The following is a 24,341-nucleotide window of genomic DNA, read 5'->3' as shown; positions in this document are numbered from 1 at the left end:
AGAATATTTGGGGGTCCGGTTCGACACGGCCTCGGAGTTTGTCTTTCTACCCGACCAAAGGCGGTGCAAGCTTCAGAATCAGGTCCGTCTGCTCCTGCGGATGCCTCGCCTGCGAGCTTGGGACTTTGTCCAGCTGTTGGGATCGATGACGGCCACCTTGGAAGTGGTTCCCTGGGTGAGAGCGCACATGAGACCTCTGCAGATCGCCCTGCTTCAAAGATGGTCTCCTATGTCCCAGGATTATCAACGCAGACTCATGTGGCTCCCTGCGGCCAGACTCAGTATGGAGTGGTGGCTCTCAGACAACGTGCTGCGGCGAGGAATGCTGCTAGCGCTTCCCGATTGGTGCCTGGTGGTAACAGATGCCAGCCTGGTCGGCTGGGGAGCACATTGCCAGGGAAGCTATGCCCAGGGTCTGTGGACACCTGAGGAAACGGGGTGGTCCATCAACCGCTTGGAACTGAGAGCGATATTCCAGGCTCTTCTGGCCTTTTCAAAAGACTCTGGAGGGACTGGCTGTCAGAGTTCTGTTGGACAACACGACAGCAGTGGCCTACATAAATCGTCAAGGCGGCATTCAGTGTCAAGCATTGGCCGCAGAGGCCACTCAGATATGCCACTGGGCCGAGCTACATCTGCAGCTTCTGTCAGCAGCTCACATAGCAAGTCAGATCAACGTGCAAGCCGATTTTCAAAGCAGGTATCAAATCGACCCTGCGGAGTGGGAACTGGCAGACGAAGTGTTCCTTCAGACCTGTGCCAAATGAGGAATGCGCGTAGCGGATCTTATGGCCTCAAGCACAAATGCCAAAGTCCCATCCTTTTTTCAGCAGACGGGAGAAATCCTCGCTCGGTGGGGTTGGATGCCTTGGCTCAACCCTGGCCTCCGGGCCTCCTGTATGTGTTCCCTCCTTGGCCCTTAATAGGGTGGCGACTCCTGCGAATTCGGCTGCATCAAGGAGTGGTGAGCCTCATTGCCCCGGATTGGCCCAGGTGGCCGTGGTATGTGGACCTCTGGCGGATGCTGGTGGAGGCTCCCCTTCCCTTGCCTCTGGTACCAAACCTGTTGACGCAGGGCCCGGTGACCATGGAGGTGTGGCTTGGATCTCTTTCAGGGAGAGAAAACTAACAACTTATAGCAGCAGCTTCAGAGAGCATTTTCCATCTCACAGATAGGCTGCAGAGAATACCTTCTCCTGCTTTAGACTTAGCCTGGCCTCAGAATGACATCCTATAGTATATCTCCTATCACCTTCTCCCACTACTCCAACCAGAGTTACACCTAATCACACTGACCACCCTTCAACATCTTCTGTCCTTCTGTGACTGTTCTCTTGTGCTTGACTGCTTAAATATTTTAAATTTAAATGCTTTACTTTTTGTCTATTAGATTGTAAGCTCTTTGAGCAGGGACTGTCTTTCTTCTGTGTTTGTACAGCGCTGCGTACACTTTGTAGCGCTCTAGAAATGTTAAATAGTAGTAGTAGTAGGATCCATGCTGCTTTGGTCTTACGGCATGGCTATTGAGAGGGCGCAATTGAGAGACAAGGGCTATTCTAACAAGGTCATCTCCACTCTCTTGCAGGCCCGCAAGCGTTCCACTTCCTTGGTCTATGCTCGGATCTGGCGCAAGTTTGAGTCTTGGTGTGCTTCTAAAGCGATCACACCCATGCGGGCTTCTGTCTCGCCGATACTTGACTTTTTGCAGCATGGTGTACAAAAAGTCTTGGCCTATAATTCCCTGCGTGTTTAAGTGGCAGCGTTGGCATGTTTTCGGGGGAAGGTCTCGGGCCTCTCCCTGGCTGCGCATCAGGACATTGCACAGTTTCTTAGAGGGGTGCTTCGGCTCCAGCCTCCCGTGCGGGCCTCTTATCCGGCTTGGAAATTGGGGCTAGTATTAAAGGCTCTTCAGTGTTTGCCCTTTGAGCCGCTGAGGCGAGCTTCGGAGAAGGATGCAACTCTAAAGACAGTCTTTTTGGTGGCCATTACATTGGCGAGACGAGTGTCTGAGCTCCAGGCGCTGTCCTGTCGAGACTCATTTCTGCAATTCTCAGAGTCCGGAGTTATGGTACGTACGGTGCCTTCCTTCCTGCCTAAGGTGGTTTCAGCGTTTCACCTAAACCAGCCTATTTTTCTGCCCTCCTTTACTAGGGAGGAGTTTCTGGAATCTTTTGGGCAGTTGCACCTTCTGGATGTGTGCAGGGCTCTGTTGCAGTATCTGCAGATGTCAAATGCTTTCAGGACCTCTGATCCCCTTTTTGTATTGTTGTCAGGTCCTCGCAGAGGGTCTCCAGCATCTAAAGCCACTATAGTCCGTTGGCTTACGGAAGCCATTTTTTCTGTATATCTGCTATTTGGCCAGCCTCCGCCTGACACCTTTAAGGCACGTTCCACAAGAGCGATTCCAAGAAGAGTCTTGGGCTGAGACGGGAGCACTCTCTCTTCAAGAGATATGAAGTGCAGCTACTTGGGCTTCTAAGTTCTCTTTTGCCCGTCATTACAGGCTGGATGTGGCTGCCAGGAGGGACGCGCTTTTTGGAGCACAAGTGGCTTGCGCGTGGTGTGGCTTGTTCCCACCCTACATAGGGATTGCTTTGATACATCCCATTCGTAATGGATTCATCTGCTGCTGATGACAAGGAAGGGAAAATTAGGTTCTTACCTTGGTAATTTTCTTTCCTTTAGTCACAGCAGATGAATCCATAATCCCTCCCTGATTGACTCTGTTTTGTGTTCAGTTTTTCCTGCAGACATGTTCCCTCATTGGGAGAAGTTGGAAAACAGTCTTCAAGATTTCTGTTCTACTATAGGAGGTTGAGTTCGTCCCTCTGTGTTATTGCTCCTGTTCTGGGGCGTTCGTTCGCTGTGAGGAAAGTTCATGTTATGCTACTTTGCGGTTTTAACACTGCTTTGGAAGCTTCAAAATACTGAGAGGCAGATGGAGCTAGCCATCCTAGAGGCACTATGGTTTTCAGTGTTCTCTATCTCCCCCTGCTGGTAGGTGGACACAACCCATTTGTAATGGATTTATCTGCTGTGACTAAAGGAAAGAAAATTACAAAGGTAAGAACCTAATTTTCCCTACCACATTCTCTGGCAACGAATTCCAGAGTTTAATTACACGTTACTCATGGCTGTTACTGCTACAGAAAGGGCTTCCATCATATCCTGAGTCAAGGGATGCAAAAACTTTCATCCTGAGTCAAGGGATGCAAAAACTTTCATCCTGAGTCAAGGGATGCAAAAACTTTGGGTTTCTTATTCTTAATTACTTTGAATATTTCTACAATTGTTCTTTCACATTGAAAATGTAGAGTATATTGTGTAGATCACAGAAACAAATTCTTAATGCATATGATTTGTATTTTTTGGACAGCATAATGTGAAAAATATACAGTGAAACCTCAGTTTTCGTCGATAAACCGAAAGCTACGAAAACCGAGGCAACAAGCAAATTTTTCTTCTAAATTCTTTTAAATGAATAAAAAAGACTAATGTATAGAATAAATGAACATTTAACATGGCATTTACCTTTCTGAAGACTCTTCATGGTGTATGGAAGATGGAGAGAGAGGAGCAGAGATTATTGTTTGAAAGGGGGATCTCCCTCCATAAGGACACTATCTGGGGGGGGGGGGGGGGGTCACTTCCCTTCTTGTTCTTTTGGCACTAGGACCAGCTTCTGGGGGGGTCACTTCCCTTGTTCTTTTGGCACTAGGACCAGCTTCTGGGGGGGTCACTTCCCTTCTTGTTCTTTTGGCACTAGGACCAGCTTCAGAGTCTGTGGACCCATGCCGCACAAGAAACCTGTCCAAAGAGGTTTGTTTCTGTCGCCTGTTTAAGATTTGCCTAAAATGGGGCAAGACATTATCATTAAACAAGTTGCAGACACGGCTTGCAACAGCTTTGGGTGATTTTTCTCCACAAACACCTGTACTTTACTCCACATGGAGAAGATGTCCTTAATCTCTGAAGAAGGCACATTCTCTACTGTTTCTTCCTCCTTATCCGAAGCAACTTCTTCATCTGCCGTCTGTTGCACTTCTAGTTGAAGGTCTTGCAGCTCTTTCAGTGGTGAGTTCTTCACTGTGCTCATCCACCAACTCTTCCACATCCTCACCACTCACCTCCAAACCCATGGAATTACCTAAATAAACAATTGACTGCACAACATGTGTAGGGTCATCAGGTGAAGGATCTAACCCTGCTAAATCTCTCTCTTGCACACATCCTGGCCATAATTTCTTCCAGCCACAGTTTATCATCCTGGATGTCACTCCCTGCTAAGCCTTATCTATGAGGCTGATGCAGTTGAGAATGTTGAAATGTTTTTTCCAGAACTCTCTTAAGGACAATTCTGTGTCTGATGTCACCTCAAAGCACCTTTGAAACAATGCTTTTGTGTACAGTTTCTTGAAATTGGAAATTACATTCTGGTCCATGGGCTGGATGAGTGGTGTGGTATTAGGGGGCAAGAACGTCACAGTGATAAAACTGAACTGCTCCAACAGTGCATCTTTCAAACGAGGATGTGCAGGAGCATTGTCCATTAACAGGAGGCACTTAAGGGGCAAATGATTTTCCTGGAGGTATTTTTTCACACTCGGGCCAAACACTTAATTCACTCAATGAAAATTGCCCTCGTGACCCATGCTTTTTTGTTTGCCCTCCACATCACACACAGTTTACTTTTGATCTGCTAAATACTCTAGGAGTTTCTGAATGGTACACCAGTAAGGGCTTCACTTTACAATCACCACTAGCATTACCACACAACAAAAGAGTAAGCCTATCTTTCATAGGCTTATGTCCTGGCAGTGCCTTTTCCTCCTGTGTAATGAACGTTCTTTGGCATTTTCTTCCAAAACAGGCCAGTTTCATCACAGTTGAAGACTTGTTGGGGGATGAATCCTTCAGCCTCTACGTAATCTTTGAATTCAGACACAAATCTTTCAGCACCAGACTTGTCCGAACTCGCAGCTTCCTCGTGCCTGGTAACACTGTGTATGTCAGTGCGCCTCTTGAATTTTTCGAACCAGCCTCTGCTGGCCTTAAAATCACTTAGTGAAGCAGCACTCGTCCCAGGCATTTTCTTAATGAGATCAGCATACAACAGTCTGGCCTTTTTACATATGATGGCCTCAGAAACAGAATCGCCATCTAACTGTTTTTGATTGATCCAAATTAATAACTGTTCCACATCTCCAATTGTTTGTGATCTCTGTTTTGTTAGCAGATTCACACCTTTTGCTACTTTTGCCTCCTTTATTGCTTCCTTTTTCGCCACAATTGAACTTATCTTGGATGGTGACTTCCCGTATATACGAGCGATTTCAGCAATCTTAATGCCACTCTCGTATTTTTCAATGATTTCCTTCTTCAACTCAATTGTGTTCCTGTCCTCCTCCTTTTAAGGACTGCTGGCTATAGAAACGTTTTTGGGTCCCATGATGAGAGCAGGCACTTTTACACAGGCACTCAACCAGCAGCAGTAGTAGTGTGGCAAAACAACTACATTTTTGTCATAAAACGACAAGGAACTTTTATACAGGCACTCAACCAGCAGCATTAGTAGTGTGGCAAAACAACTACATTTTTGTCATAAAACGACAAGGAACTTTTATACAGGCACTCAACCAGCAGCAGTAGTAGTGTGGGAAAACGACGAAATTTTTGTCATAAAACAGCAGGCACTTTTATACAGGCACTCAACCAGCAGCAGTAGCAGTGTGGCAAAACGACGAAATTTTTTTGTCATAAAACGACAAGGAACTTTTATACAGGCACTCAACCAGCAGCAGTAGCAGTGTGGGAAAACGACGAAATTTTTGTCATAAAACAGCAGGCACTTTTATACAGGCACTCAACCAGTAGCAGTGTGACAAAACAACGAAATTTTTCTCTAAAAAAGCAGGCACTTTTATACAGGCACTCAACCAGCAGCAGTAGCAGTGTGACAAAACAACGAAATTTTTGTCATAAAACAGCAGGCACTTTTATACAGGCACTCAACCAGCAGCAGTAGCAGTGTGACAAAACAACGAAATTTTTGTCATAAAACAGCAGGCACTTTTATACAGGCACTCAACCAGCAGCAGTAGCAGTGTGACAAAACAACGAAAATTTTTGTCATAAAACAGCAGGTACTTTTATACAGGCACTCAACCAGCAGCAGTAGCAGTGTGGCAAAACGACGAAATTTTTGTCATAAAACAGCAAGGAACTTTTATACAGGCACTCAACCAGCAGCAGTAGCAGTGTGGCAAAACGACGAAATTTTTGTCATAAAACAGCAAGGAACTTTTATACAGGCACTCAACCAGCAGCAGTAGTAGTGTGGCAAAACGACGAAATTTTTGTCATAAAACGACAAGGAACTTTTATACAGGCACTCAACCAGCAGCAGTAGTAGTGTGGCAAAACGACGAAATTTTTGTCATAAAACGACAAGGAACTTTTATACAGGCACTCAACCAGCAGCAGTAGTAGTGTGGCAAAACGACGACATTTTTGTCATAAAACGACAAGGAACTTTTATACAGGCATTCAACCAGCAGCAGTAGTAGTGTGGCAAAACGACGACATTTTTGTCATAAAACAGCAAGGAACTTTTATACAGGCACTCAACCAGCAGTTTTCTCATAAAACAGCAGCAGTGTGATCCCACAACCGGAAACAATGCCCCAGAAGAACGACACGTGAAAACGCAAGATTAGCAGCGTGGGCACGCTGACAAAATCCGAGGTGACCGACGAAAACCGAGACAAAAATTTTGTGAAAGAAATCGACGATAACCGAAAACGACGAAATCTGAAGTCAACGAAAATTGAGGTTTCACTGTACAAGAATCTCCAAGGACAAGCAGGGCAACTGATTACATGAATAGATGATGTCACTGACCGAACCCCAGGACGGACCTTGCCCAGTGTTCAGAACTTCCTTGAATCCTTTGGTAGACCCGATCAGGCATGTATGTATGCATGCATGTGAGACCCTCGGTTCTTTTCATGGAGCTGTTCAGACGCATCTTCCTTCACATCTCTGATGTGGTTTTCTGCTCGTTTTTCTTTGTCTTCCTGCCTCTTGGTTTAGTCTGAGTAACATGGGATCTTTCTCTTATATTTTAATTTTTTCCCCTTAATTGTTCTCCTAAGGAAGCTATAACAGTGCTTGTGCACAACATCCTTTAAGATTATGCAGATGAAGAATTGGAAGACCTCACTCTCTGTGCAGGTAGTTCCAAAGAAGGTGGACTCTATATATTGGGGCCAGAAGGCTCCCCAGTTTGAGAAGCTGCAGCTTCTGCACTATTCCATCCTGGACCGGATGGTATACATCCTAGAGTACTGATAGAACTGAAAAATGAGCTTGCGGAGCTTCTGTTAGTGATATGCAATTTATCCTTAAAATCAAGCGTGGTACCGGAAGATTGGAGGGTGGCCAGTGTAACACCGATTTTTAAAAAAGGTTCCAGGGGAGATCCGGGAAATTATAAACCGGTGAGTCTGACGTCGGTGCCGGGGAAAATGGTAAAGGCTATTATTAAAAACAAAATTATAGAGCACTTCCAAGGACATGGATTATTGAGACCAAGTCAGCACGGCTTTAGTGTAGGGAAATCTTGCCTGACCAGTTTACTTCAATTCTTTGAAGGAGTAAACAAACATGTGGACAAAGGGGAGCCGGTTGATATTGTGTATCTGGATTTTCAAAAGGCGTTTGATAAGGTACCTCACGAAAGGCTACAGAGGAAATTGGAGGGTCATGGGATAGGAGGAAATGTCCTATTGTGGATTAAAAACTGGCTGAAGGATAGGAAACAAGAGAGTGGGGTTAAATGGGCAGTATTCACAATTGAGAGGGGTAGCTAGTGGGGCTCCTCAGGGGTCAGTGCTAGGACTGCTGCTTTTTAATATATTTATAAATGATTTAGTGATGGGAGTATCCAGCGAGTTAATTAAATTTGCTGATGACACAAAGTTATTCAAAGTTGTTTACTTGCGAGAGGATTGTGAAAAATTACAGAAGGACCTTACGAGACTGGGAGACTGGGCGGCTAAATGGCAAATGACGTTTAATGTGAAGAAGTGCAAGGTGATGCATGTGGGATAAAAGAACCTGAATTATAGCTACGTCATGCAAGGTTCCATTTTAGGAGTTACGGACCAAGAAAGGGATCTGGGGGTCGTCGTTGATAATACACTGAAACCTTCTTCTCAGTGTGCTGCTATGGCTAGGAAAGCGAATAGAATGTTGGGTATAATTAGGAAATGTATGGAGAACAGGTGTGAGGATGTTATAATGCCGTTGTAGCGCTCCATGGTGCAACCGCACTTTGAGTATTGTGTTCAGTTCTGGTCGCTGCATCTCAAGAAAGATATAGTAGAACTGGAAAAGGTGCAGCGAAGGGCGACAAAAATGATAGCGGGGATGGGACGACTTCCCTATAAAGAAAGACTAAGGAGGCTAGGGCTTTTCAGCTTGGAGAAGAGATGGCTGAGGGGAGACATGATAGAGGTATGTAAAATAATGAGTGGAGTGGAACAGGTGGATGTGAAGCGTCTGTTTACGCTTTCCAAAAATACTAGGACTAGGGGGCATGCGATGAAACTACAGTGTAGTAAATTTAAAACAAATAGGAGAAAATTCTTCTTCACCCAACGCATAATTAAACTCTGGAATTCGTTGCCGGAGAACGTAGTGAAGGCGGTTAGCTTGGCAGAGTTTAAAAAGGTGTTAGACGGTTTCCCAAAGGACAAGTCTATAGACTGCTACTAAATGGACTTGGGAAAAATCCACAATTTCGGGAATAACATGTATAAAATGTTTGTACGTTTGGGTAGCTTGTCAGGTGCCCTTGACCTGGATTGGCCGCTGTCGGGGGACAGGATGCTGGGCTCGATGGACCTTTGGTCTTTTCCCAGTGTGGCATTACTTATGTACTTATGTTTAATTCACACTCAATTGAGCCAGAAGCTCGAGGTACCATGCCTTCATTCCCCCCAGGCAGGGATGTTTACAATCTAGAACCTTTTGGGAGAAAAGTGCTTCATCCTCCGCATCCAGTCTTACAAGCTCTACATGAGCATTAAACTTGGTGCGCAGTATGGTAGAATTTGCGGACACTGTCCTCCCAGAGCATGCTGTAGAACTTCACCAGCTAGCTTCTAAGCAGGAGGAGTGTCAGAAGCACATAGCTTGGGCCACTTTTGATATGGCATCAAGACTTACCGCCATAGGTGTTGGCATGTGCGGACTTTCATGACTGCGTTTCTCAGGCTTTGAGTCAGCGGTTCAGGAAAAGTTGGCGGATGTCCCTTACTGAGGCAACAATCTTTTTGAGGACGAGGTTGGAGGAGATGGCAGACCTCATAATTAAGAGAACAGATACCCTCAACTTCCTTTCTCAACTCATTCCTTCTGCAGCCTTAACTTGTTGGAGGAAGTCTAAGGTTTGCCTATTACTCTGAAAGGTGTAGGTTCACTCCCTCATTCCAACCTCCTCAACAGGCCCAACCTCTGCGCTGTCATCCTCTGCAGCAGCGGACCCAAAAGCCCCAGCCAGCTGCCCAGTCTAAGCAGAGGATGAGCTTATGACTGGCTCCCGCAGAGCTGAGATAGAAGTATCCATACCAAACAACCTACCAGTTGGAGGGAGGCTAACTTTTTTTTTTCCCAGGAAAGGTGGCTTCTTATAACCTCAGACCGGTGGAATACACCCTCAATTGGCATCAACTCTCTCCAAACTGCCCACCAAGAACTTCAAAATTCAGCTCTCGGAACCAAGAAGTGCTTGCAGAGGAACTCTTCCCTTTGCAAGGCCTATGCAGTCAATCCCGTTCCACCAGGAGAAGAAGGGAAGGAATTTTAGTCTATGTACTTCGTAGTGCCCAGAAATACAGGGAGATTTTGTTCCCTTCCTAGACCTAAGGGCCCTGAACAAATATCTGGTCAAAAGTGCAGGATGATTTTCTTGGACACACTTCTTCACAGAAAATATCTCAGATTTTCAGTAGTGAAACACTACTACCAGTGCCATATTCTGGCATTTGGCCTCGTGTCCACAGTCTGTGTGTTTACAAAGTGTCTTGCAGTGGTTGCAGCATTGCTATGCAGACTGGGAGTGCATGTGGTTCCCTATCTGGACTATTAGCTGGGAAAAACACATCAAAGAAAGATGCTACTAGGGTTTGTTATCAACTACCTGAAGTCCTACTTGGTCAGAGTACATAGGAGCCCTGCTAGATACCTTTCAATCTTGTGCCTACCTTCCTTAGGTGAGGGCAAATGTGCTCATTTGCATCATTCCTCAGGTTCAGAATAGTCAGCAAATCACAGCTCCACAGGTGTTGATATTGTTAGGCCACATGGCCTCCGCTGTGCTTGTCACACCTCCATTTGTCAGGTGCCCAGTGGTGTTGGGCCACAGGGAATTTGAAGGATGTCATATTGGTCACCCCAGAGTAGTGGCAATCCCTTCTCTGGTGGACTGTTTAGACCAATTTGATTTGGAGACTTTAATTTCATATTAGTTGTTTTCAGAAAATTCTGATGCAAAGAACTTTGAGTGTGTTCTGACCTTCATCTCGCAGAATGAGGGGTTTCTTCTATATCCAAAACTCCAGTCCTTGGCTTTCATAGCTTGGATGCTGAGAGTGTAGAATTTGCATCCATTCAACTGCCAGATGATGATTCCAAGGTCCTGCTAGCTTCCAGGAAAAATTCCACTAAGAAGTGTTACATCTTCAAATGGAAGAGGTTTGTCATCTAGTGTGAGGCAAAGCCCTAGATCCTTTTTGTTCGTTTTACACAAAAACTGCTGGAGTAACTTCTACACCCCTCTGAGTCTGGTTTAAAAAACAACTGTGTAAGGGTTCACTTCAGTGTAGTTAGTGCTTACCACTACTGTGCAGAGGGTACTAAGCCCATCTCTGTACACCCTCTAGTTCGTTTTATGCAAGGTTTGTTTCTGTCAAGGCCCCTCATCAAACCTTCAACTGTCATGGGATCTCAACATCATCCTGACCCAGCATATGAAAGCTTTTGAGTTACTCGATTCATGCCATCTGAAGTACCTGACCTGGAAGGTCCTATTTTTGATGGAGGTCACTTCAGCTTGCAGAATTAGTGTGCTTCAGGCCCTAGTAGCGGATTAACTTTACATAAGGTTTCATCACAACAGAATAGTCCTCCACACACAACCCAAGTTCCTTTCTAAGGTGGTGTTGGATTTCCACCTTAACCAGTCAGTTCTGTCAGCATTTTTCCCAAAAATCAAATGCCCACGCTGGTGAAAGTGCATTGCACAACTTGGACTGCATATGTGCATGCACAATGGGGCCTGCTAAAGGCTTCAGGAAAGTGTGAACACTGGGCAGAATTCGTCCCAGGGCTCCGTCATCCATTAGTGGTAATCTGTGTCCTGCTGTCCTTGAAAACACCTACAGATGAGTAGCTTCGCTTTATCTGATTTGTATGAAATATACCTTTGCATATGAATAGAAGTTTTAAAACCTGTCAGACACAAAAGAAGAAAACACTTCATGAAATTAATGACCAGCAGATTGAAAACAAATCATTAAAATCTTTTTTTTTTTTTTTTTTTTTTTTAATAAATGCAGCTTATAATTAAACTGGGTAATCTGTTGCCAGAGGAAGTGGTGCAGGCAACTGGACATAATGGGATTTAAGATGATTAGACAAATTCCTGGGGGAAAATTCCATTAAAATGATTGGCCTCTTAAGCCTGGGAGCTTCATTGTCTATCCCTGGAAAGTTGCTATCGGAAACAGATCTGAGGATCAACATTTAGAGCAGTTTAACGGGCTGGTTAAAAAATCAGTTGTTTGAGGCTAACCAGTCATACTCAGCGGCACTTAACCGGTTAGTGCTGCTGAAAATGTCCAGTTAGCATCAAATCAATTATTTTAGGGGTGTTTGGGGGCAGAGTCATCCCTTGTCTGGATAAGTGCCAGTATTCAGCTCTTAGTTGGCCAAGGTAACCACATAAAAGTTAGTTCTGTCTATGTGGTTTGCTATAACCAGATATGGTGTAGCCAGCTCTGTAAACTCAGAAATTTGATGCCAGGGCAAGGCCCACCATTGAATTTCCAGGTATAACGCCAGCTGCTGCCAGCAAAACGCAGAGCACTGCTGGCTGAATATCCACCCCCTACTTTTTTGGATTCTTCCAGAGACCTGTGACCCAAGTTGGTCACTATCTGAGACAAGATGCTGGGCTCAATAGACCTTTGTCTGATTTAGTATGGCTACTGTTATGATTTTGAAGTGTGTCGCATCAAAATGTGAATGATGATCTTGTAGGCTATTCCCTGTTTACTACCATTAAAATAAGTTTTGTGTTTGAAAACATGCCCAGCTTGTAGTCATTCATAACTAGTACTGGTACATCAGTGATTTATTGTATGCAAATGTTGCGTTCAGCTATGTGAATTCAGTAATAGAAACTTTCGTGAGATTACCTTCATTTTGCCCATTGGATTGGTCAGTCATGTTGCTGTGTTATGCAGATCTACCAAGAATATTTGTTAATTGAATTTTATCTAATTAATCATTTTCTGTATTTTATGTAACATTTATGCAGGTGAAAAAGGAATTGGAAAAACAACTGGCAAGAAATTATGTTACAAGGGCTCCACTTTCCATCGTGTTGTAAAAAACTTTATGATTCAGGGTGGGGACTTCAGTGAAGGTAAAGTAGAAGGATATCTTCATGTTGCTAACACAAAGCTCTATTTTTACAAAACTGTTCTGTAGATATAGAGGGGGGAAAATTTGTAAAGTAGTGCACGTTATTTTTTATTTTAAGATCCCTGATCCATATTTTACACACATCTTCATTTCTAGGTAAGGTGGTGTTGTATTTTAAATTATTCAGCCTACTGAAAATGCTATGAACTTATGTTTATACAGTCTTTTATAACCACCAAGATGGAAAGGAGGAAAGAGACCTTGATATAATATCTGATATCAAGGTAGGAAACCATGCAGCAAAGCAGTGGCCAGAACCAAAGAGATGCTAGGATTTGTAAGGAAGGAGTACCCTTATTACAAAATAAGATGTGAGTGGTGTTGCACATGTTGTTAGTGAGACCTAGTCTGGAATGTGTTCTGGAAGGATTACCTGTGGAAAGATATAGATAGAATTGAGGCAATACAGAGAGCACCTATGAAAATGATATGTGGTCTGCATAAGAAGCACTATAGAATGGGACTTAAAAATGTTAAATAAGCACATCCTAGAGGAGCAGTGAAAGGGGAGAAATATGATAGGTACGTTCAAATACTTGGATCAGTGATGCCCAATAAGCACCATCGATTCAAGGAAAAGATATTCTAGATTCTCCAAGGACAAGCAGGCCATGTGGAGTGTGCACAGCTTTAAGAACATGCACAGCGTCCCCTCCGCACATGTGCGAGTGCCTTCCTGCCTGCCATGAGAGCGCAGGACCATCACTCTTCTCATCCACAGTGAGGAGAGAAAGCGATTGTCCCACACTCCTCACAGTGTCTGGTGTGTGAGCATTTTTTTTGTTTTGTTTTTGTGCCTTCCCTTCAGAGTTTTTTTTCCTGATTTTTGTTTCGTTTACTTTATTTTCCTCTCCCTTCCTTTGTAGTTTGTTAGGTTTTTCCCTACTTTTAAGTTTTCTTTGTTTTTTACCGTGCTCGTTAGGCCCACTTAGGCCTGAGCTCCGGTTGGGCTCTATTTTTCTAGTGCTTGCCCCTTTTTCCATCACCTTTGAGCTGTTTGATTTGGTCACGGCTGTTTTCCATTCCGTGCCATCAATGGTTCCCAGTGGGTTTAAGCACTGTAGCTTGTGCAATAGGTCCATCTCTGGCAGAGACACTTATTCTTGGTGTCTTCAGTGTTTGGGGCCTGAACATACCCCTTACAGCAATGTTGTTTGCCTTTGTATGAAGAAAAGAACCCAGCTGGCTAGAGAGGCTTAAAGAGAAAAAATGTCTGGCGCCCGTTCCAACACCTGTTTCCATATCATCAAGCTGATCAATCCATAGACTGGTAGACTGGTGGGTTGTGTCCATCTACCAGCAGGTGGAGATAGAGAGCAAACTTTTGCCTCCCTATATGTGGTCATGTGCTGCCGGAAACTCCTCAGTATGTTCTCTATCTCAGCAGGTGGTGGTCACACACAGCAGCAGCTCTGGCTAGGCCTCCAAGCCTAATCCTTAGGTTTTGTTGAGGCCTGGGGTTGAGGGCTCTTTTGAGCAAGTGCAAACCTGGTGGTGCCAGGTCCCTCCTTTTCTCCCCCCTCCCGCTGGCTCCGTTTAAAAAAAAAAAAAAAAAAAATTTTAAACGTCTTTAAAGGCGTTTAATTCGACGTTTCTTTAAACGTTCATTGCAGCTACTCACTGGGACACCAGTTCGTTACAGCTCGGAGCGGCAAGCAGGTAATTTTACCTTTTTATAGCGGGCAGGGGGTTCCCCGATTCTTCTCCTCGTGGCATATGGCGTCGGAGGGCGAGGGCGCAAAGGGTCGCTCCCCGGATCGCTGGAGCGCTTCTAGAGGGGATGCGGGGGTTTTACAACCTGATTCGCCCTTGATGGGTGACAGTTTAGTGACCGATGAATGTCCCGGTCGTTCCTCCGGCGTGGCGGTTTTTTTCCCGCCATAAACGCCCATCCCCCGCTCCTCGCCTCCGCCATCTTGGCCGGCCACGCGGCTCGGACGGCTTCTTCGTGGGCCGCCCTTGAGGTTGGAGACATTAATGCCATGAACGCCCTTAATTTGGGCGACGGCACAAGCGGCTAAAGTTAAGCGCCGTTCTTCCCGCGCGGCTCCTTCACGGAGTTTCGCACCGGACGCCATTTTGGATGCGCAGCATGTCTCTCCCCCGCTATTGCGAGCGCCGGTTGAGAGTGCGTCTAGGGCTGTTGCCCAGGCTGCGGAAGTGCACAGTCTGGGGGGTTTCTCCCCCGAGTTTGTTTTGCTGCTGCATCAGGCTTTCCTCATGCAAAACGCTGCCCCTGCTCCCTCTTCTGATAAAGAGGTTGAGGTTCCCAGAGGTAAACGCCCTCGGGTTGATTTCCAGGCCTTGGAGGACTTTGTCTCCTCCGATGTAGATGAGGGCAGCGTGTCTGAGGTCTCCCAACGGTCCTTGCGGATTCCTTGGAGGAGATAGATCCCCGCTCGGATGGAGCGGATGACCCCTCTGCAGCGCGGCTTTTTAGCCCAGAGGATTTGCCCAACCTGTTTTTACAGGCCATGGACACTTTGAAGATTTCCTCTCCGGAGGACGTCTCTCCCTCAGCCCCTGTTGGCTCTGCCATTATGCTGGGGACGAAGCGCCCGCCTAGATCCTTCCACGGGCATGATGCCATGCACACCTTAATTGCGGCTCAATGGGATGTCCCGGAAACGAGCCTTAAAGTGGCTAGGGCTATGTCCCGCCTCTATCCTTTGGCTGTGAGTGAACGTGAGGCCTATCTGTGGCCTACCGTGGATTCTTTAATCACTGCGGTGACTAAGAAAACGGCGTTGCTGGTGGAAGGTGGCACGGCCCTAAAGGACGCCCAAGACAGAAGATTGGAGGCGGCCTTAAGGTCGTCCTTTGAGGCAGCTGCTTTAAGTTTGCAGGCCTCAGTTTGCGGCTCCTATGTGGCCAGGGCGTGCCTGACTATGGTGCAGCGGGCTTCCCCCTCGGATCTTTCCTTGAGGGCTGATTGGCCGGCCCTGGAATCGGGCTTAGCCTATTTGGCAGACTTGCTGTATGATGTCTTGAGAGCCTCAGCTAAAGGCATGGCTCAGACAGTCTCTGCGCGGCGGTGGCTTTGGCTGAAACATTGGTCTGCTGACCACGCCTCTAAATCCCGCCTGGCTAGATTGCCTTTTAAAGGCAAGCTGCTCTTTGGGGTCGAGCTGGACAAAATCGTGACCGATCTCGGCACGTCTAAGGGCAAGAAATTACCAGAGGTCAGGGCTCGGGCTAGTACTCGTCCCGGTACCTCCAGAGGACGGTTGCTGGAAGCCCGTCGGTACCGCCCGGGCAAGTCGGGTTCCTCTGCCCCCTCTTCCTTCAAGAGGAATTTCTCCCCCAAGCAGCATTCCTTTCGCAGAGACCGCCGTCCCGGAGGTGCTCCCTCCGGTCCTCCCCCAGGGTCTCGTACCCAATGACGGGGCCTTGGTCCACGCCACAGTGCAGATTGGAGGACGGCTGTCCTCGTTTCTGGGCGAGTGGACCACTATAACTTCAGACGCGTGGGTGCTGGAAGTCATCAGAGACGGCTACAAGCTAGAGTTCTGCCAACCCTTAAGAGACGGGTTTGTACTCTCTCCCTGCAAGTCTCCGGTCAAGCTGTGGCAGTGCAGCAGACCTTGGACAACCTGATCCGCCTGGGTGCGGTCGTTCCGGTGCCAAAAAATCAGATTGGCAAGGGACGTTACTCCATTTACTTTGTGGTTCCAAAGAAAGGAGGTTCTGTCCGGCCTATCCTCGACCTCAAAGGGGTCAATTGGGCCTGGAAAGTGAGGCACTTTCGCATGGAGACTCTCCGCTCTGTTATAGCGGCAGTGAAGGCAGGAGAGTTCTTGGCTTCCTTGGACATCAAGGAAGCGTACCTGCATATTCCCATCTGGCCTCCTCTCCAACGCTTTCTGCGTTTTACAGTCCTGAGACGACACTTCCAGTTCAGAGCCCTCCCTTTCGGGTTGGCTACTGCTCCGCGGACCTTTTCCAAAGTAATGGGGGTCATAGCGGCCTTCCTGCTAAAGGAAGGAGTACAAGTCCATCCTTATCTGGACGACTGGTTGATCCGAGCCCCCTCTTATGCAGAGTGCGGCAAAGCTATGGACCGGGTAGTTGCTCTTGTGAGCTCCCTGGGATGGATCATCAACTGGAAGAAGAGCCAGCTGCGCCCGACTCAGTCCCTGGAGTATCTGGGAGTTCGATTCGACACCCAAGTGGGCAGAGTGTTCCTGCCAGACAATCGGATTGTCAAGCTTCAGGCTCAGGTGGACTAGTTCCTAGTAGCCTCTCCTATTCGGGCTTGGGACTACGTGCAGCTGTTGGGCTCTATGACGGCCACGATGGAAGTAGTGCCCTGGGCCAGGGCTCATATGAGACCACTACAGCTATCTCTGCTGCTGCGCTGGACTCCGATGTCGGAGGATTATGCTGTGCGCCTTCCCGTGGACCCAGCAGTGCGCAAGGCGCTGAGCTGGTGGACGCAGACAGACAAGTTGTCTGCAGGATTGCCTCTGGTGACCCCGGAGTGGATTGTCGTCACGACAGACGCCTCTTTGATGGGCTGGGGAGCCCACTGCTTGGGAAGGACAGCGCAGGGGCTCTAGTCTCCTGCAGAGGCAAGTGGTCTATCAACCTCCTGGAACTCAGAGCCATTCGGTTGGTGTTATTGGAGTTCATCCCGGTACTGGTGTTGTAGCCTGTACGGGTCCTGTCGGACAATGCCACGGCTGTGGCCTATATCAACCGCCAGGGAGGTACCAAGAGCGCCCCTCTAGCCAAGGAGGCTATGAGTCTTTGCCAGTGGGCGGAAGCGAACCTGGAGCAGCTTTCAGCGGCCCACATTGCCGGAGTCATGAATGTCAAGGCGGACTTTCTCAGTCGCCATACCTTGGAGCCCGGAGAGTGGCAACTATCTGCTCAGGCGTTCTTGGACATCACGAAGCGCTGGGGCCAGCCGAGCCTAGATCTGATGGCGTCATCGGCCAATTGCCAAGTGCCGCGCTTTTTCAGCAGAGGACGGGACCCTCGATCCCTGGGAGTAGATGCTCTTCTCCAACAGTGGCCGACACAAGAGCTCCTCTATGTGTTCCCGCCCTGGCCCATGTTGGGCAGGGTGCTAGACCGGGTGGCAAAGCATCCCGGCAGGGTAATCCTGGTGGGTCCGGATTGGCCCAGACGTCCCTGGTATGCGGACTTGATCAGGCTCTCAGTCGACGATCCTCTGCGGCTGTCAGTGGAGCAGGGCCGGTTACATCAGGGTCCCGTGGTGATGGAGGATCCCTCTCCCTTTGGTCTTACGGCCTGGCTATTGAGCGGCAGCGTCTGAGGAAGAAGGGCTTCTCAGACAAGGTCATCGCCACTATGCTGAGAGCGAGGAAACGCTCTACTTCTACTGCTTACGCCAGGGTTTGGCGTATCTTTGCAGCATGGTGTGAAGCAGGCTCACTTTCTCCCTTCACTGCTCCAATTTCTTCAGTGTTGGCGTTCCTGCAAGAAGGTCTGGAGAAAGGCCTGTCGCTCAGTTCCCTTAAAGTCCAGGTAGCGGCTCTGGCTTGCTTCAGGGGCCGCCTGAAGGGTGCTTCCCTGGCTTCGCAGCCAGATGTGGTGCGCTTTCTCAAGGGAGTTAATCACCTGCGCCCTCCTCTGCACTCAGTGGTGCCTGCGTGGAATCTCAACCTGGTGCTAAGAGCATTGCAGAAGCCGCCTTTTGAACCCTTGTCGAGGGCATCTCTGAAAGACCTGACGTTGAAAGCAGTCTTTTTGGTGGCTATCACTTCAGCCAGAAGAGTTTCCGAGCTCCAGGCGCTCTCATGTCGAGAGCCTTTTCTGCAGTTCACTGAGGCAGGAGTGACTATTCGCACAGTGCCTTCCTTCCTGCCCAAGATTGTTTCTCGCTTCCATGTGAATCAGCAGCTCTGTCTCCCTTCCTTTCGTAGGGAGGACTACCCAGAGGAGTACTCTGCTCTTAAATATCTGGATGTGAGACGAGTCATCTTCAGATACTTGGAAGTGACCAATGATTTCCGGAAATCGGATCATCTGTTTGTCCTGTTTGCAGGTCCTCGTAAGGGTCTGCAGGCTGCTAAGCCTACAGTGGCAAGATGGGTCAAGGAAGCCATTGCAGCGGCTTATGTGGCCGCGGGGAAGGTGCCGCCTATCCAGCTGAAGGCTCACTCCACGAGAGCTCAGGCGGCCTCGATGGCAGAGGCCGGATCCGTCTCCTTGGAAGAGATATGCAAGGCGGCAACTTGGGCTTCGGCTCATACATTCTCCAAGCATTACCGTTTGACTGTGGCTGCACGGGCGGAGGCCCGGTTTGGAGCTTCAGTGTTGAGGTCAGGGATTTCAATGTCCCGCCCTGGGTGAGTACTGCTTCGGTACATCCCACCAGTCTATGGATTGATCAGCTTGATGATATGGAAGGTAAAATTATGTATAATCATACCTGATAATTTTCTTTCCATTAATCATAGCTGATCAATCCATAGCCCCTCCCAGATATCTGTTCTGTTTTTATTCTGGTTGCATTTCAGGTTCAAGTTTAGTCTTCAGTTATTTCAGAAAGACTTCGTGTTCAAGTTCTTTCACTTGGATTCTTCAAGAGTTGAGACGAGTTTGTGTTACAGTGAGCTGCTGCATTCCTCTCCCCTCCGTTTTACGGGGCTGGATTGAGACATAAATTCTGCCGGCACTCCCTCCCGCTTCGTGCGGCTGTAGGGCAGCTTTGTACCCCTCCCGCTTCGGCGGTGTTAGGGTCAGTCAGCTCCTCCCGCGGTTGCGGTTGCAGGATAAGCCAGATCCCCCCGCATCGGCGGGTGTGGTGTCCCTCCCCCGCTCCGCGGGGATGAGCTGGACGGATTCCCCTCCCCCACTTGTGTGGGGATGAGCTGGGTTAATTCCCCTCCCCCGTTTCGGCGGTGGTGAGCTGGGCAGAGTGTCCCTTCGTGGGTGTAATTCTCTAAGTGCTGAGTCCTGCGGATGGAGCTTTGATATCGACATACTGAGGAGTTTCCGGCAGCACATGACCACATATAGGGAGGCAAAAGTTTGCTCTCTATCTCCACCTGCTGGTAGATGGACACAACCCACCAGTCTACCAGTCTATGGATTGATCAGCTATGATTAATGGAAAGAAAATTATCAGGTATGATTATACATAATTTTACCATGTCAGTATCAGCATTGACATTGGGAGTTATTTAGACATTTTGTGCCTCAGTCCGTATGGCTGAGAGGCCTGTCCTGGACACTGGGAGTGGACATCAAGTGCTAAAATGAGGTATGTCTTTCTTTTTTTGAGGAAATGGCTGTGCAGCAAGTGAAGCACTTGCCGCATGACCATTTCATGGGGGGGGGGGATCCCTTACCACCACCCATGGAAGTGGCAGCAAGGGCTCCCACGCTAACCCAGCAGTAACCAGGCAATGCATGGCACTGGGTTGGGAACTACTGCCTGGCTGAGGTGGTAGCTCTGCGGTACTTCCTTTTCCGTGAGCGTTAAGCCCGCGTTAGGATTACTGCTGCTTTGTAAAAGGGGCCCTAAATATGATGGGTGGAGCATATATTGGCACATGCATATGAAAAATTACTATAAAATTATCTCCCATTGTGGACAATTAACTTGATAATGTGATAGAAGCCTGGCCTTAGGATTTTGACATTTTCCATAGTACAATCTAGGTTTTTTTTTTTCTTCAGTACTTTTTTATTGCATAAATCAGACAACTACAATACACAGCACAATTCACCAGCATCCAAAAGATGGTTGAGAAAAATAAAATATGCAAGCATTGAGATGTGCTTGTATAAAAAAACAAATGAACTCAAGGTTCCCAAATGCTTATATAAAAATTAACTTGAGGTTCCCAACCAGTGCTGTACTAAAAGCACTCGGTCTTCCTTGTGACGATCACACTGCTCAAATTCTAATATTATCAAACCCCAAAAGAAAGCTATAGGATGGAGAAAAGGCCCTCATTTCCAAAAAAATAAAAATAATAGATCTTACCTTATTATCCCTATAAGTTCATTGACCCAGTTTACCTGGTTTCTTTTGTTGTTGTTTGTTTCGTAACTTAGGTGGTGGTGGTGGTTATGTGCAGAGTCCCTGGGACCGATCAGCATCAGACCCAGCCCCCAGGCAACATGGGGCTTTGACGTCGGTACCATGGAGCATCGATGACTGGTATTAGGTGAAAGCCAAGAAGCATTGGCATTGAACCCCCTTCAGTGAAAGGACACTGAGGGATTAGGTACTCGAGAACCATCTGCGATGGAAGGACTGCTCCTCCGCAGTATAGGAGGTGCCAATGTGAGGGTCTCCAGGCAGTGAGGACCAGAAACCCGCCTCAACCCCTGCAGTTAAGCAGTCTGTCTCTGAACAGTCGCCCCAGACTTTCCCAGTGGCCTCTTTCGATGAGCTCATCTGGGCCATGCTTCCTGAGCTTTTGGCGGGGTTTTTATAACAGTGTGCATTGGCATCTGGGGTGCTTGCACCAGCTGTGCTTCTTGCTGTTGCCCTGCACAGCCCTCATCCTGCTGTGAGGTCTCTGATTCTGGTGTCAAGTACGGCACTGGGGTCAACAGCCGCCCATGGTTTTTTTTTTGTACTGAAAATTCTCAGAGGACAAGCAGGCTTACATTCTCACAAGTGGGTCGACCCCGCATCATCCGGGATATTGGTATACAGAGAGCAAGAAAAAATCTTCCAGAGTCTTCTGGGTGTGCGTATGCGGAACGCTTTCCCACCTGCAGCGTCTCTGCATCTCATCAGTTTTTCTTTCCGCGAGAGGAAGTGGCTGTTTTCCATTGCTCCTCACATGCCCGGGAAGAGCCTTACCTTGTTTTCAGAACTTTTTTTCCGCTTTGTTTTTCTATTTTTCCTTGTTTTTTTTTCTCATTATTAAAAAAAAAAACCAAAACTTCCCTTTACCTTCTTAGTTTTCAACCCGCATTTAAGTTAACTTCATTTTCATGTCAGCGAAGACTCCCAGTGGCTTCAGGTTTTGCTTCCGGTGCAACTGGTCCATCTCGGATACTGATACACATTCTTGGTGTATTCAGTGCCTTGGGCCCCACTATAGCCTGGCAAATTGTGTTCTTTGTCTTCTTATGAAGAAAAGGACACATTTCCCAAGAAGCTCAACAAGAAAAACTTTTTGGAGCTTGGTCCGGTTCTTTGGTATCGAGATCGTTGGCGTCAACATTGAAGGAAGCATCTGCGTCAGGAGTCGAGGTGGGGATGACTGCTGTGAGACTCCGAGACAGTAGGAGCAGTGGGTCGTCAAGTGGGTCTCCACCTCCCTCGAGGCCTCCTGACACTGAAGTGACGTAAGGGTTCAACATCGTCCTCATTGGCACCAAGGAGTCTGGATAAGGTGCATAGGGCCAAGGCCAAGAAGCACCGACACCGATCTCCTTTTGACACACGGTGCCAGGAGCTCCGGGGTGCCGAGGGAATCGGCACCCTAAAAGCATCGACGCCGAGAGGACCACTCTCCCTTCATCCAAGAGGTGCCGATGCGTCTTTCTCCCAGTAGCCGAGATCCTGCTCCCGCACCTCAGGTGGTTCGGCAACCTGACCCTGCACCGGCCTCCCAGCCTTTACCGATGGCGGCTCTTGACAAGTGTATCCGGGCCCTACTCCCAGAGCTCTTGGAGGGATTGGTGCAGCAATGTATATCGAGTGGTGCCTGCGCCTACCATGCCTTCTGCTGCGGCCCCACCTGGCCCTTAGCCTGCTTGTACGGTCTCCGTTCGGTGTCCATTGCCACCCAGGCTCTTCCTCGACGTCTGTGGAGGAAGCTTCTCCGGAGTTAAGGCAGGAGCCAACTCCTCAACATCATCCTTGATTACATGGGTCCTCCACATCAAAGCGGGCTCAGTCTCGTACATCCCTGAGGGAAGAGCTTTCCGATACTGAAGAGGAACGCTCGTGGGAATCGGTAGAGGATCACAGGTACTTCTCCTCAGATGGAGTCTTATGGGATCACTTCTGAGCTTTCCCCCTCCACCTGAGAGCTTCTCCTTCACATCCTCTGTATGGGAAATGGTGCAGACCATTCCATTCCCCGTAGAAGTGGAGGATGAGCCCAGGGCCAAGATGCTTGAGGTCCTGGACTACACCTCTCCACCTGAGGACGCAGAGGTACTCAAGGCAGTCCTCGTACGGAACTGGGCATCCCCTCTGTCTGTCCCTGTGGTCCACAAAAAGATTGATACCCAATATTGGATCCACGAGGGGGGGGGGGGGGGAAGCCTGGGTTGGTGAGGTCTCAGTTACCCCACAACTCCACTGTGGTGGATGCCGCTCTAAAAAAAAAGCCAGGCATACTAGGGACTATGCCTCGTCTCCCCCAGGTAGAGAAGCTAGGACCCTGGACTCTTTTGGGAGAGAAATGTATCAGGCCGCTATGCTCATCGCCCATATTTAGTCTTACCAGCTCATGACTAGCGTTTACTTGCGGAATTTGGTGAGACAGCTATCCAACTTGGTCGATGCGCTCCCTCCGGAGCAGTCAGAGCCCTTTTCGCAAGCTGGTCAAGCAGCAGAAGGCGTGTTGCAAGTTCTTGGCCAGGGGCACTTATGACACTTTTGACGTGGCATCCAGAATCTCTGCCCAAGGTATAGCAATGTGCAGACTCTCATGGCTGCATGTTTCTGACCTGAATCATTCAGTCTAGCAGAGGTTGGCGGATGCCCCTTGCCAGAGGGATGAAGATTGAAGAGGTCGCTGACGAAATCAAAAAGCACACAGAGGCTATGTTTTCTCCCGCCGGACATCTTCAGTAGCCACCTCCTAATCCAGGAGGTATTTTGGTGGACCACAGTGTGTTTTCTATTAGTATTGGAGTGGAGGAGTGGCCTAGTGGTTAGGGTGGTGGACTTTGGTCCTGGGGAACTGAGGAACTGAGTTCGATTCCCACTTCAGGCACAGGCAGCTCCTTGTGACTCTGGGCAAGTCACATAACCCTCCATTGCCCCATGTAAGCCGCATTGAGCCTGCCATAAGTGGGAAAGCGCGGGGTACAAATGTAACAAAAAATTTAAAAAAAATTACTACAGGCATAGATACGCTCCTGTGGCTCACCAGCCTGTCCAGGCTCAGCCGCAGCATGCTCGTTCTCGTCAACAGCATGTGCCCAAGGCCCCTGCTGTTCCCCAGCAAAAGCAAGTGACAAGGTTTTGACTGGCTCAAGTAGAGCATAGCCGTAGTCAAAGAGTCCGAGCTGGACAACTTGCCGGTTTGAGGGAGGTTAAGATGTGTTCACCAAAGGTAGCCTCTTATAACCTCCTTCTTTAAATAGTCCGGTTAGAGTACACCCTCAATTTGTTATCCAAACCTCCAAATTGTCCACCGAGAGCTCATTCATTCATTCATTCAGCTCTCATCACAGTCAGGTACTTGCAGAGGAATTCTCCACCCTTCTAAAGGCCCATGCAGTCGAACCCATTCCACCAGGGGAAGAAGGGCAGGGATTCTATTACAAGTACTTCCTTGTGCAGAAAAAGACAGGGAGGATGCATCCCATCCTAGACCTAAGGGCCCTGAACAAATTTCTAGTCAAAGAAAAGTTCAGGACGGTTTCCATGGGCACCCTTCTTCCCATGATTC

General features: G+C 48.0%; 1 protein-coding gene across 4 annotated transcripts in view; it reads left to right on the top strand.

Annotated features, from left to right (window-relative positions):
- Window positions 1-24,341, top strand: part of NKTR (natural killer cell triggering receptor) — a 364,002-nt gene that overhangs the window by 50,975 nt on the left and 288,686 nt on the right. For all 4 annotated transcript variants that reach the window (XM_030197676.1, XM_030197654.1, XM_030197662.1 and 1 more), the window contains exon 4: window positions 12,605-12,712. In XM_030197676.1, coding sequence (XP_030053536.1) covers window positions 12,605-12,712 — 108 coding nt within the window. The remainder of the gene's footprint in view (window positions 1-12,604; window positions 12,713-24,341) is intronic.

The sequence above is a fragment of the Microcaecilia unicolor genome, chromosome 1 (genome assembly GCF_901765095.1).
Source record: "Microcaecilia unicolor chromosome 1, aMicUni1.1, whole genome shotgun sequence".
Lineage (NCBI taxonomy): Eukaryota > Metazoa > Chordata > Amphibia > Gymnophiona > Siphonopidae > Microcaecilia > Microcaecilia unicolor.
Note: the sequence above shows the minus strand (reverse complement) of the source record. Positions and strands in the feature narration are given on the sequence as shown.